The sequence below is a fragment of the Semicossyphus pulcher genome, unplaced genomic scaffold (assembly GCF_022749685.1).
Source record: "Semicossyphus pulcher isolate SPU_LCO1_2020_fin unplaced genomic scaffold, fSemPul1.0.p SCAF_13, whole genome shotgun sequence".
Taxonomy (NCBI): domain Eukaryota; kingdom Metazoa; phylum Chordata; class Actinopteri; order Labriformes; family Labridae; genus Semicossyphus; species Semicossyphus pulcher.
Window position 1 is genome coordinate 23,706,316 of NW_027211637.1, and position 13,194 is coordinate 23,719,509.

General features: G+C 44.2%; 1 protein-coding gene across 1 annotated transcript in view; it reads right to left on the bottom strand.

The window, feature by feature from the left end:
* scube3 (signal peptide, CUB domain, EGF-like 3) overlaps nucleotides 1–11,815 on the bottom strand; it is an 86,285-nt gene extending 74,470 nt beyond the window's left edge. The window contains exon 1 of the mRNA XM_069659549.1: nucleotides 11,716–11,815. Coding sequence (XP_069515650.1) covers nucleotides 11,716–11,815 — 100 coding nt within the window. The remainder of the gene's footprint in view (nucleotides 1–11,715) is intronic.
* Nucleotides 11,816–13,194: the final 1,379 nt, after the last annotated feature.

The following is a 13,194-nucleotide window of genomic DNA, read 5'->3' on the forward strand; positions in this document are numbered from 1 at the left end:
GCATAAGCAAACATAATTTTGTCATGGGGAAGACTTTAACATCTGCGCATCTATATCAATTATGTACCAACATACAGCCACAATGCTGCTTCTTGTACTTCAATCTTTCAACAATCTAAATAAGGAATACTGAGTGTGTCTATATCCAGAGCCACACATGGTACACACTAATGTAAAGTGATGTGTCTTTTATCTCGTGTCCTGAGAGGAGGTTGTAGAAAGGACAGGAACTACGGCCGCTAATCATGAAAATGTCGTGGATTTTCAAGTCGAGCGAGGAGCAGATGGACCAACCTCGAGAAAAAAAAGAAAAAGGTTTTGATGAAATGCAGACGTCAACATGAACACAGAATTTAGCATCTCTCCCCCCTGCTTGCCAACATCCCCTTCAGCTAATGAAGGGACACACTGTTGGCCGTCCAGCAGGCTTCTAAAAAGTTGTGAATAAAAATATCCACTGCTTCCATTCGGGATATTTACACTCATCCTTCACACACTCTAAATGTTTAGGAATCATGACCACTGACTGATCCTGTGCTTTTAGAAACTGTGATCAAAACTTCAAACCCCCGGGGCCCTCCCTGCTTATGTCCACCGACCATGAAGCCTCAGATTAATCTGAGGGCCAGGGCAAAATGAACGAGAACACGCAGAGTTTAAGGACAGAAACATCATGTCAGCAAGCGCACAGGACTTCACATTTCCCCTTTTTACTTTTATCTTCTTATAACTGATTGTTTGTCATTAGTTTACGACAACAGTAAAGACTGGATCTAATTTTCCTTAAAAGTGCAATTTTACACATGAGGTTAAGTTCACTGACAAGGGAAGACTAAGTTTGCTGTTTCTAAAAGTTTCAAAGATAGCTGAAAGTGTTATGAAATAACAGGAATGGCTGTTGCATTATGGTAAATGTAGGATTTAATGGCTTTAAAGTTTGACCTAGACTAACAGGCGAAAATCAGGATCTCTGTAAACATTCTGACAATTACTTTCTTATGTTGTGTTTTAACACCTAGCCCTTAAATTTGTGTTATGGTTTTTTTTAATTGAATAATCTGCTGATTATTTTCTTTAGTAATTGTCTATAAAACATTAGCGGTAATAATATTTAATCTATATTACAAGGTTAATTCTCATGTTAGAAAATGAAAAACTGAAAATTCAAAATCATAGTTGTTTTAATATTGAAGCTCTTATTTAATTAATTTACTTTGTCTCATTAGTTAATTTGTGTATCGATCCCTTTTTACATTTTACAAAAATGAGTACCACTCTCTAGTCACATGACTATTTTCCCATGACTTTATTAGAAGTAGAACAATGGTGGAACCCTGTTGCAGCGCTGGTTTAGCTCAATTGATGGAGCAGGCGCCCCATGTATAGAGGCTACAGTCCTCATCGCACTGATCGCAGGTTTGACTCCCAGTCAGTCGATCCTTGGGTGCATGTCATCCCCTGCTCTCTGCTCCCCATATTTTCTGTCTCTCTTCAGCTGTCCTTTAAATAAAGGCAAAAGCCAAAAAAAATAATCTTAAAAAATAAATAAATTGTCACCCTGTAAACTTCTACATTTTTGTAGTGCCTTCAAGTTCTGGCTCAGCTTCTTCAGTCAATGAGAATAAAATACTACGACTGTCTGTCTGTTGCTGTATTAACACACGTCCTCTTTATAGAAGTTCCATCAACTCAAGCAAACACGCAAGATTCTTGTATCTGCTTCTACTTGTCGAGTATCTGACACCTGATTTCAAACCAAACACGATCCTGCAGGGTGAAGATCACGTGACCTCACCTTGTGTTATAAAACATTCCTCGGCTGTAAACTCTGAATAAATGATGGACATGCTCTGTGATTTTGATCGTATGCCGAGCATCTGGTGCGGAGCCTTTTCCTTTGGCACGCGGGGGCCTTAATAGAGTATGAGTCACAGACCTCCTGACCACCTCCTGTACAAAAACACTTATTACAGTAATTAAGTGAATCATGGAGCAATGCTAAGAGGGCGCAGGGAGAAGCTGACAGGACACCCTCCTAAGTGTCGGATGCCTAATGTATACCACACAGGATAATTGAACATAACTTGTAACCGTTTCCCATTAAGAGCCAAAGTGACAAGAAATTCATTAGTACCTTTCAGAGGCTTTCAGCCTTCATGGCATGTGTCCTTACTGTTAATGACTTCTTGGCTTCATGCTGAATATTTTAAACACGGGAAGGGTGGCACTTAGTCCAGCTGTATACCTTATATTTATACAGCCATAGCTAACTGACATGACACTAGGCCTTCTGCACACAGCAATTACATTCATTGGTGGCTGCTTTAACCAGATACAGTACCAACTATAAAGATGGCAACGTAGCAATTACAGCACAAGTGTGATATTTTTAGTTGTTTCCTGTCAAACGGAGGTATAAAGTGAATGGTGCTCTGTGTAAGCTGTGAAGCATTAACTACTACAGCTCAGCGGGCTGGAACTGACTGGATACATGCTTCATGTAGACGGCACGATCACTTCATGTAAACATTTCACTCAAGCGGACACATCAAGTGTTTAATGGCCTCTCCATTACTGCTCCAATCAGACAGCGTGAGGGGACGCCAGAGAGGAAAATGAAACATCAGAATCGTTCTTCCTCCACATGCAGCCACGAGGGGAATATGTAAGGGAGAGTTTGGAGCAAAACGTTCCTGGGAAATATTTGCCACTAAAACCCCAACGCCCCCCCTCACAAAATGAAACGATCCCGATTTGTTAGGTGGCCTGCATTCAATCCAAAATACTTACAAAACTTACATCTGCAACAAATAACTATTTTCATTACTGAATTATCTGCAGAGAATATCTGGTTCTATTTGTCTGTAAAATGTTCCCATATAATGAAAAAGGGCCGAAAGTGTGTATTTTGGCAGACATTTTTAAAGGGGGTAATATGCTAATTTTATGCTTCATATTTCAGTGATACCCGCGGAGTAGCTTAGCATAATTTACAGTTAAAAACACTCATAATTGTTCTCACACTGGTGCTCTGTGCAGGCCCTCATACAGCCTCTGCCTGAAACGACTCAGTCAGCTCTGTCCCTTTAAGAAACCCCGCCCTTACAAGCCCACTGTCTTCTGATTTGCCAGCTCTCCGAGGCCTGCTGAGGCGGCACTTTGTGACGTCACAAAGTGCAGCGTGTAGAAGAAACAGTGTGAAACCTGCCATTTTAGCAGCCTGCAGACTGAGCTGAGAAGCCTGAGAAGCCTGGGGATTACTCCAACAAACTTTTACCTACAGATTTGAAACTTCACCCACGTTTAGCACCCCCCTCTTTATTGTGTTGCTTTTTCCAACAAAACCCTGAAATATGAAGTTTAATATCATAAATGAAAGTCCTGAAAAATTGGGCATTTGCGCTCAAAAAATGATTCATTCTCTGTCCATCGACCAATCGATCAAGCTGTTTCGAAGCCATTATGCTTATTATGATTATTATTAAAGCAACAATAAATGTTGTGCAGACATTGCCTCATTTTTCCATAAATCCATATTTTAAATTGTCACTCTGTCGGCAGCTTTTTCCATAAAGTCTTTGTTGTGTGTCATCACTTGAATTACAGACTAAATTCAAAGTCTATCCTGTAATTAATCCGAGCAGCACCATGTCATGTCTGGCAACTCTAAAAAGGTTTATATAATTATAAAAGCATAACAGTGTTGACATTTGAAAAAGTTTAAAAGCTTATGCAAATTTTCTTTTCATCAACGGACTCCCACTGACCCAGACAAGTTGATGCAAAGCTTGTGATTGTCTTCTCAGGACGTGCTTGTAATTTTGTGGATCTACTTTGTTTTGAAATTCTCTTTTTCTACTGACAAAACGTCCTCAGAAAAAAGCTAATTACTACAACACAACTGACATTGTTGTTTTAAATGGGCCGAAATTTTAGATACTTGCAATATTGCAGACATCTGGCCAATGGAAGTACCAAATGGAAGCATGTGAGTGTCAACATAAAACTAAGGCATATCGGGCAGACAGGGGTTCAAAGCTGCAATGATTTGTTAGAAAATTAATCAACAAATGTTTTGACAACAGTTTAAGGAAATGAAATGCCTAGACTCTCTGTTTCCAGCAACTTGAATGTTAAGATGTCAGTGTTTTTTCAGTCTTTTTGTCTTTGGATTTAAGACTGTAACTCCAAAACAACACAGGACATTTCAGCATGTTGCAATGTGCTATGGGAACATTTGATGGCTTTTTTACGCTTGGATGATGTTTAAAAACAAAATAAATGATTGATCAATAATTTCAGAAAATAATGGGTAGATTATTTGACAAAAGTATACCTTAGCTGCTGCCATAAATACCTGTGCGATGGAAGGTGTATTGATTAAAAACAAAGAGCCCCAGCACTACCTGCCATTAATCAGCGGTATAGGCTATTACTGTCTGCAGTAAATATATATATAGAGAGTTCACTGGGGGTGATTAAATACTGCAGAGGGCCGTATGGTTTTCCCATGCCTCTGTCCATTGAGGAAGTCTCAAATTCACCCGTGAAGTCATCCCTCTTTTTACCCAGAATGCATTGGCCAGAACCCACCAAATAAATAACTTGGCTTTTTTCATCTGGACTCCTTGATGTATTGGGTTGGATTTTTCCATTACTAAGCAGAATAAGAGCATTTCCTTTCACTTCCAGCAGTCTCTAAAGCTGGCGCTCACCATCAGGAATGTAAACACACACAGTCTGTAAACAAGGCTCTCTCTGACCCCCAACCCCCCTCTGACAACGCTGACCACCGCAGACCAGCCTAATGACGTCCCTCGCTGACCCCCCCCCCTCAAGAAACTCTCAAAAAAAAGAGGAGACGCGGCCCCATTATTCGCACAAGAGGTCACAGGAGGGAGCGGGGAGGAGGGCGAAAGAGGAGGAAGGATGGTGTGGAGCAGGCATGGGCCTCAGAAAGTACAGAGACGGAGATGACAGTCCCTCTGAAATCTTCTCCTGAGTCACAGTAATCCTGATCGTTGAGTAATGGAGCAGAAAAACAAATGTGGGCTCTGTGGTGGGGGGGCTTAGAGGATTAATGATCTAAGAGCCGCTGCAGCTGGCTGAGGGACGGCACTGAGGTTCCTCAGCGAGCCGTCAGCGCATGTGAAGGGGGCTCTAGAGGTGAGTTTAAGTCTGGGGGGTCAGAGTGCCGTCAACACTGACTCCATCCTCCCCCGAAACCAACAGGGATGTTGTCAGCACCGTGCCGCATCTGCACAGAGAACAAAGGCCACTGACAGGGTGAGAGGGACAGAGATGTGAGCACAGGAGAGTCTTCTAATTTTAAGCACAATGCCTCAGTTGAAAGAAGCATCACTGGCCTCATTTGGAACATATTGTTCAGATTAAAGCTTCGAGAAATAAACAGGCTGCAAACAAGCTCTGCGCTCCGTACCTCCAAGGGTGAGGGTTAGATTTGACACCAGTGTTGCATACAAAGCAGTTACCCCGGTGTTCTTCTAGAAAAGTTTGGGCAATTTAAACTACATTCTTTCACTTCCTCTCCGGCACATGCAATGTACAGCTTTGTCAGCCCGGCAACCATTCTAAATGAGGTGACAAATTGTGGTCACAAGGGTCTCGCTAGCTGCTGATAAAGTGATTTTCTGCTCGAGGAAGGGGGAAAAGGTAGCATGGCAGAGGGATCTAAACAGCTGATCCCCTGGGGAGCAACAGGGATTCTGCAGAGTCCACCGGTTAGGGTTTTGTTTTGCTGTGACCTAACAGTCGCACTGAATACAAAATGTGTAAATCAGCTTCAGTGTTTGCATGCAGATGATTGGAGGAGGCAGCTGTCGCGAAATGTCCTCACATGAAACTTTGACCAATACCACTCTCATAGCTGCTGGTTAGATTTGAAGCTAGAGCAAACAGCCAGTTAGCTTAGCATCAACACTGAAAAGAGAGGGATACAGCTAGCCTGTCTCAGTTTAAACGGTTACAAAATCCACTTTCGAGCACCTTAAAAGCTCACTTACTTTTTTGCTCAATCCGTTCAAGAACCGACGTATAATTACTGCACTTAATGGATGGACTATTTGGAGGCTTTGAACTGTTGCCAGGCACCCAGTAAATACTCTGGGAAGCAAATGGATTAAACAAACAAGATGTAATGTGCTCATTAGTGAGCGTCAGAGGTGCTGGTAGATGTATTTTCTAGCCATTTGACAAAGCCAGGCTAGCTTTGTTGCCTTATGGTCTTTGTGCTAAGCGAAGCATCAGCTGGCAGTGGCCTTTTATTACACAGGCATGAGAGTGGCATCAATGTTTGATTATTCTTTTAAATGAATACTTAAAAACTTATATGTGAGGCTGATAAATTCCTAACTCTAAACGCAGCAGTGAAACTTTATCCCCCGCAAAAAAGTGGAATGATAATCAGATTTTCTTAGCAGATAAAGATAAAGACAGATTTGTAGCATGCAGCTTATTATAAAACAAAAAGGTTACTTGAGGAAATTGATTAAATGTTTATCATGTGGTGAACTTGTGAGCGGAGATTTCTTAAGGCCAGCAAGTCTTTGACACTCTGATGCAGAGAGGGAAATGTCTTGACATTCCAGCAGGCAGGATGAAAGTGAGCGACTGTCCGGAACGAAGGCCCACTGACTCGCCCCTTTGGGTCACAGCTTGAGCCAGACAGCTTCGACTTTACATGTGCCTGCAAACATGCTACTCGTCCTGTAGCTGCAGTCCAGCTTCACTGAAATAAAATGTTTCGTGCTGCGGCTTCGCCACAGTGAATCCAGGGAATTAGAAATAAAATAGGCACAATAAACCTAAACCGTTCCCTGTTTTTAAAGGATTTCCCGCATGTAATTGAGCCTCATTTCGGGAAGCGAAAGCACTCCTGCCTGCTAAGTGCGATCATTAATATCCAGTCTGAAATCACTCATCACAGTCATACTTGTTCACTTGTCCTTGCAGCACACCCACAGATCAAAGCCCTCATGAATCACACCACATTGCTCTTGGACTGAGTTGTTATCAAGTGTTTTCACCACTCAAGTAATGCCAAGATAATAATCTCTGTGCTCTCTCGGCTGCTCTGTAACAACATGTACAGTGGTACTGGAGCACCACTTGTCAGACAGACGCTCTTCTCAGAGTGTCTGCTGAGTGCAAAAGTGAACGCTGGATTGATCCCCCATCCACCCACTCGGCAGCGAGTGACCGAGGGCTACCCCGAGGCTCAACCTGCCGCGCGCTCTGATCATACCGAGAACACGACTGTCTGACACAGTGCTCCTGCCGCTGCAGAAGAAGACAGAGTGAGACGAGCAGGGCTGTTTTTATCACCACTGTGTTTCCGGTTTAGGGAAAAAGGCGTTTACAGGTTATGGGAGCTCATCTGCTTTAATTGGAATAAGGTCAGTCGGACTAGAGGAGTTTTATACCTGATTCAGCTCCCCTGACAGCCAGAGGAGGAATGAGGTTAGGTATCTTGGTCGGTGCTTATGTTTGGCCCAGATTTTCTAGTAATTTGAGGGGATAACACATCCAGTCTTGAACCTTCAGAATTGCTCTCAGACTCTTCAAGGCCGTCTTGATAATTTGGAACATTTTTTGATATTGAGGATTTGAAATCTGGACGATCATGTCAGCACATTTTGAACGGGATCACAAAAGCCTGCACGAGAGAAGTCTACAAGGAGACGGAGCCGCTGACAGTGCTGTCAATCAACTGTAAACATTCTTGCCCTTGAGGCTAACATAAGCTAGCAAACAACTGTTGACGGAAACCTAGCAGGCACATCTCACCTCTAGTTCTAGCTGAAAAATGTGCTGAATTCATGAAGCTGTCTGCTTTTATTTTTCCTCACTGCAAAGCATTACTACAGCGGGTTGTAGTCTTCTTTTGGTCTACGTCTTCTTCCCTGTTAGATCACATGAGGTCACATAATGCTTGCCCTTACATAGTACCCCTTTTTACATTGCAGTTCCGCCACAGTGCCGTAACAAAGCTCTGCCATCATGCTGCATTTGCCATTTTACTTTGGACCAAGCAACGCTGGTGTAAGGCCGCCCCAGTGTGTGTTTTTACATCGTGTTCGGGCGTTGCGGAAGCAGAACGTGCGTGAGGTGTAAACAATCAGCGCTTGCTTCACCTACACGGCGCTGTTCCGCCCTGCCTGCTCTGCCATTTACACTGATGTCCTTTCACCTCTGTTGCGCCTCTGATACTACCTCTAATGCCAGCTGGCGGAGCAACTTCGCCCTGCCATTCCGCCTCCGTGAGTTTGACATATACCCATATATAATTAGCGTGTTGATGCGGGTTTTCGAGACCCAGGAAGACCAGCTAATAAATGGCGATTGTCTGTTTTCCCATTGTCAGTGGAGTATACTCCTTTCGAGCTCTTTTCTGCTGCGTCTCCATCTGACGTCACAAACACGCCGGAAACAGGGTCGCGTTGTCGCCTGTTCTCTCGGATCAGAAGAAGCTCTCACCTCGCTGTCTTGCCAGTGCTGCATCTTGCACGTAACACAACAAATTCAGCGTTGTATGTTGTTCGTCTGTATTAAGGTGACAGCGTACTTCAATGTGCGTCATAGCATCACGCCGGAGAGGGGCCGGAGATTAGCGTGTTGACCAGGCTTTTGTGTTCCAATCATTGTCGATCGGAGCTGAGGCGATAATTACCCAGGTCTGAATGGCAATTGTAACCTTTCCCACTAAGCTAAAAAGCCAGGTGTTTTTTGACCAGTGGGAAAGGGGCTTTAGAGACGCTACGTAACTGGAAACTGGATAAAAACTGGATGGGCTAGAGAGGGCTAGAGAGAAGTACCGGATGGAGAAATCACAAGCTGACATGTCACTTAAGTCAAAGGTGATCCTCCCTGCATTGTCCTTCGCTCCTCTAAGTCACAGAGCATCCTAAGAAGGACAGAAGTCCTTTTGTCCTGGCTGACCTGAATACATCTTCAATTCTCCGTCTGTTAAAAATTACTTTGCCGAAAATTGTGCTCCGGTGGCTTGGCAGGCAAATGGGGACTTGTGCTTGTTTTAAAGGCAGTCTCAGAGGGGAGAAGTGCAACAGCTCAACTAATACTACTGCCAGGACTCGGGGGCAATGCAGAAACCAGCCGGAGAAAACGAGTGTGAAAGTGATGAAAGCAAAAATGTTCCAGCGAGATGACCATAGAAGATGGTACAGTCTCTGTCCGCCTGCCATTTCTTCGCCTCCCTTCTTCTTTCTGCTAAATGTTGCGAGAAGTTCAAGGCCAAAGGGATGGGCAGCAATAAAGGCCCCATTTAAACGCTTCAGTTATGTGGCTTCACATACAAATTCAAATAACCGACACAGCCCAGGCACTCTCTCACTGTCCCAATTACACGTACGCACACACACAGTGACACATGCTTTCACACACCTGCAACACATGCAGAGCCGACTGGACAGGACTCGGCACAGAGGAGAAAGTTGTGAATGTCTTTTTTGGTAGCAGAAATATAAAAATAGCACACACGGGCTGACAGCGGGGCTTTTCTGACACGTTTGGTGTGATGCGGTCGTTGCTTATGGCTGACAGAAAAAAAAGCACGGCTACTTCATTAAGCGCAAAGGAAAGGAAGCGAGGACAAAGCAAACAAAGCAAGAGAAAGAAAAAGGAAAGGGCTGAGTGAGTGTTGGGGGTGGGTGGGAGGGGAGGGGTTCTTCTTCCTTTCCATCTTGAGACTCGGGCAGCATCTCTAGGTAAAAGCCTCCCCGTCACTTGGGCCTCATATTGCCAAGGCTGCTCGGTTCCCACAGTGTGTCCGGGGGCCTGGCTCTGGCTTTCCTCCCCTGCTCGGGCGGCCCTGCGTCTTTTAGACCCCCAGGCTCCCGGAGCAGAGGTTACACCAACACAGCCAGCCACGGCAGCATGTCAGCCCCTCACCAACCGTTGCCTTGGTGCCGCCGCATTAACGGAGAGCTCCTGACTCTGTTTCGAGGGAAAAGTGATTTGCCATGACGTCTGTGGCTCCCCTCTTTCCTTCTCCCTTCTCTATTCCCTCGCTTGTTGCTGCTCGCTCACCAAGAAAGCCTCCTCCTCTCTCTCTCTCCCTGTCTGTCTGTCTGTCTGTCTCTGCACCCTTAATCTCTCCTGTTTCCCCTGTCTCATTTTTCCCCTCTTTGTCATTCTCTCCACCACATCCTCAAATCTTCCCTCCCTCATTCCACTCCTCTTTCGCTCTTTCTTTCTCCTTGTAGAGTAATGACTGATGCCTGAAACACGGTGCCATGATTAGCCTGACACTGATGAAAGACGAGGAGTCTTGTCGGCAACATCTGTGTTGAATAAATATTGAGCTGACAAATTGTGCCTCTTTTTAAAAGTCATTGTTCGTCAAGTTTTCAGAGTTATTCCCAGCACGCAGACTTGCCAGTGCCTCAGAGTTGCCACCAACATCCAACGCGATATTTATTTGCAGTAAGGCACAAAATATGCGCACAAATAACTTGAGAGGCAGATAAAATGTGACTGCGGAGCTTGATGATAAACAGGAACCGGAGGAGGAGAAGACGATCAAGTGGCCGTCCAACTCGGTGACCAACAAACAGGTGCATGCCATTACAGCCGGACTCTCACACAGCAGCATTCCACGCAACAAGGAAGTGTGTAATCGATGTTGTGGAAAATAAAGTGAGAAAAAAGTAGTTCTAATTGCAAAATGTAAATATTGAGTTTTCCCACAAGTGGGGGCAGACCACCCAGGATGCAAAATAGTCACCCACCCCCTTTCTCTTTTTGCCTTGTCGACCGCCCGAGAGATGTCTTTTTGTGTGTGCGAAACATCACCGACCACAATCAGCACTCGCACACACAAACCCATGATGTGTCTTTGCATGCAAATACTTCTGGCAGCCCCGGCTCGGCGTTTGTATTGTGGGAAAATTAAGTGATGAAAACCTGGAGGGGAAGGCTGAGCGGATCAGAAATCAGAGTGTTTAACACACCGCCGGGTCTTTCTTGTTCCTGCAAGGTGCCAAGAGTTTCTGATTCGGGCCGCCCTTGTCTGCTCTGAATCATTTCTCACAAGACAAGAGAGCAAGAGGGCGGCCAGCTGGGCAGGACGGCACTGTAGCTGCAGTGTCTGACAGACTGAGGCTCCCTCCATGTGTGTGTGTGTGTGTGTGTTACAGGCCGGTGTCAAATACTTGTCTGGACTGTGACAAATGCCTCCTGGTAGTCTCACTACAAGTACCTGCAGGATCGGCTATGAAACATAACTGTTCACACTGCTGCTTGCAGATCAAAGACAAGTGTTTTTACTGATGACAGACAGCTCTCAGTGAAACTTAATTTAAGCCTCATTATGTTGCCTTTCTTCTGTGACTTAGCATAAGCAAACTGCGCACACCGATACAGCTAATAAGGAATCAATTGATCATCAAAAGAAGCAGCAGGAAAAAAACTTCATAAATCAAAGTCTTTAAAAACTTCACTTTTATCCTTTTACATTTCGAAACACTCTGATTCTAAGGAGCATAAATTTAAGTTTCATTTATTTACACAAGTGGTTTCAAATTTAAAGAGTGGTTTTCTTCAGCTTTCCAAAAATACATCAAACAAACAGTTAGCAGTCTAAAAAGAAACGCTTATTCCCAGCAATTTGGAGTGAAATTAAAACATTTTTAAGAAACCGTAGAAGAAGAAGACGCTAATTTTGACGTAAAAACTTACCTTGAGTGGTTTTACTTCCTGAAGCAGACTGTTGGACAAAGGCGACCAAGCAGAAACCTACAAATCCAAGGCTCGCGCGTATCACAGCGTGCATATACATGTTAACTTTCACTGCAGTTCAACACGAGCACTTTGTAAGGTCTGCGATACGCAAAGAGCACATACAAGGGTGTGTGTGTGTGTGTGTGCGTGTGTGTGTGTTGGTATAAAGGTCTCGTGTTATTCCCCGCTGATAGGATAGTGCTGTGCGATCCTCTGGTTTCTTCTTCACGCCTGCTTATTTGAGTTTCAAGTGATCGGGGTTGAGGACAGCCCGACAGCGCGGAGCGGAGGAAGGCTTTTCTGTTATCATGTTTCGAGCCAGACCAATGTCAATTTAAGAAAGGGGGAGAGAGAGAGGAAAGAGAGAGAGAGAGAGAGATGGAGTGGAGTGGAGCGGCGGGGTCTGAAGGGGGAGGAGAGAAGAGGAAGCGTCCGCGCGCTGCGCTCCGGACTCCTCCGCTGCTCCTGCTCTCCTCTCACTGGCCCTTTCTTTCTTTTTCTTCTTCTCTGTTTTTTTTCAGCAGGAATTTACACACAGGTGCTGGTTTAGCTGAAAGTGGACCAGAGCTACCACGTGCACGGTGGGTCAGGCTGGGCTCGTGCGATATTACCTGGCCGGTTTCACCTGCGCACAAGAAAGGGCAAAAACGTCCGCGTGGTAAAAAGAAATGGCTGAAAGGGGGGACAAGAGGGCGGATGGATTTCTAAATGACTCAGATGGGAAAAGTAATAGCCCGGAGATTGCATTTTGTTCCAGGCTGTGGGGGGCTACAGCTCATCCAGCCCAGCTAACTAAGCAATAAGAACCCATTTTCAGTGGGTCATACAGGGTGCTGCATTTGTGTGATGATGTCTGCAATCAGTGGTAGATGATTAATGTTCAAACAATTCATGTTGACATTTAGAGAAAGTCAAACTAAGACACAGATGTTGCAGAAATATAAATTAAAAGGGGGAAAAAATTCAATTAAAATAGTTCCTCTTCTCATTTCCTCTCCTCTGATGGAGTTAAAAGTTCACTGAGACAGTTAAGCACTAAATTAAAAATGATTTCAAAATGGAAACGTGACGTTTTTATTCTACACTTCCCCTCATTTCCCTGTATATCTCCCTTATTCTGAGGTCAATTGGGGTCTCTGAGCAATTCCATCTCCCTGAGCCGGACCTGAACGGAAAACCTGTAACTTTAATAAAAACACACATGAAGCGAATTACAGCTCTGTTGATATTAACTTATTATGTTGGATAAATGAACTCCAGCTGTTGTAAATATTGTTCGAGATGAATCATATTCTCGTGTATGATAACTAACACTCCATAATTGTTTACAGGAACACTGATTAAAGCGCTATAATAATCCTCTGGGAACAAAAACATAAAACCTGAAAAACAAATTATATTTTGTCTCATGTGGTTCCAAAACCGAAACCAACAGCA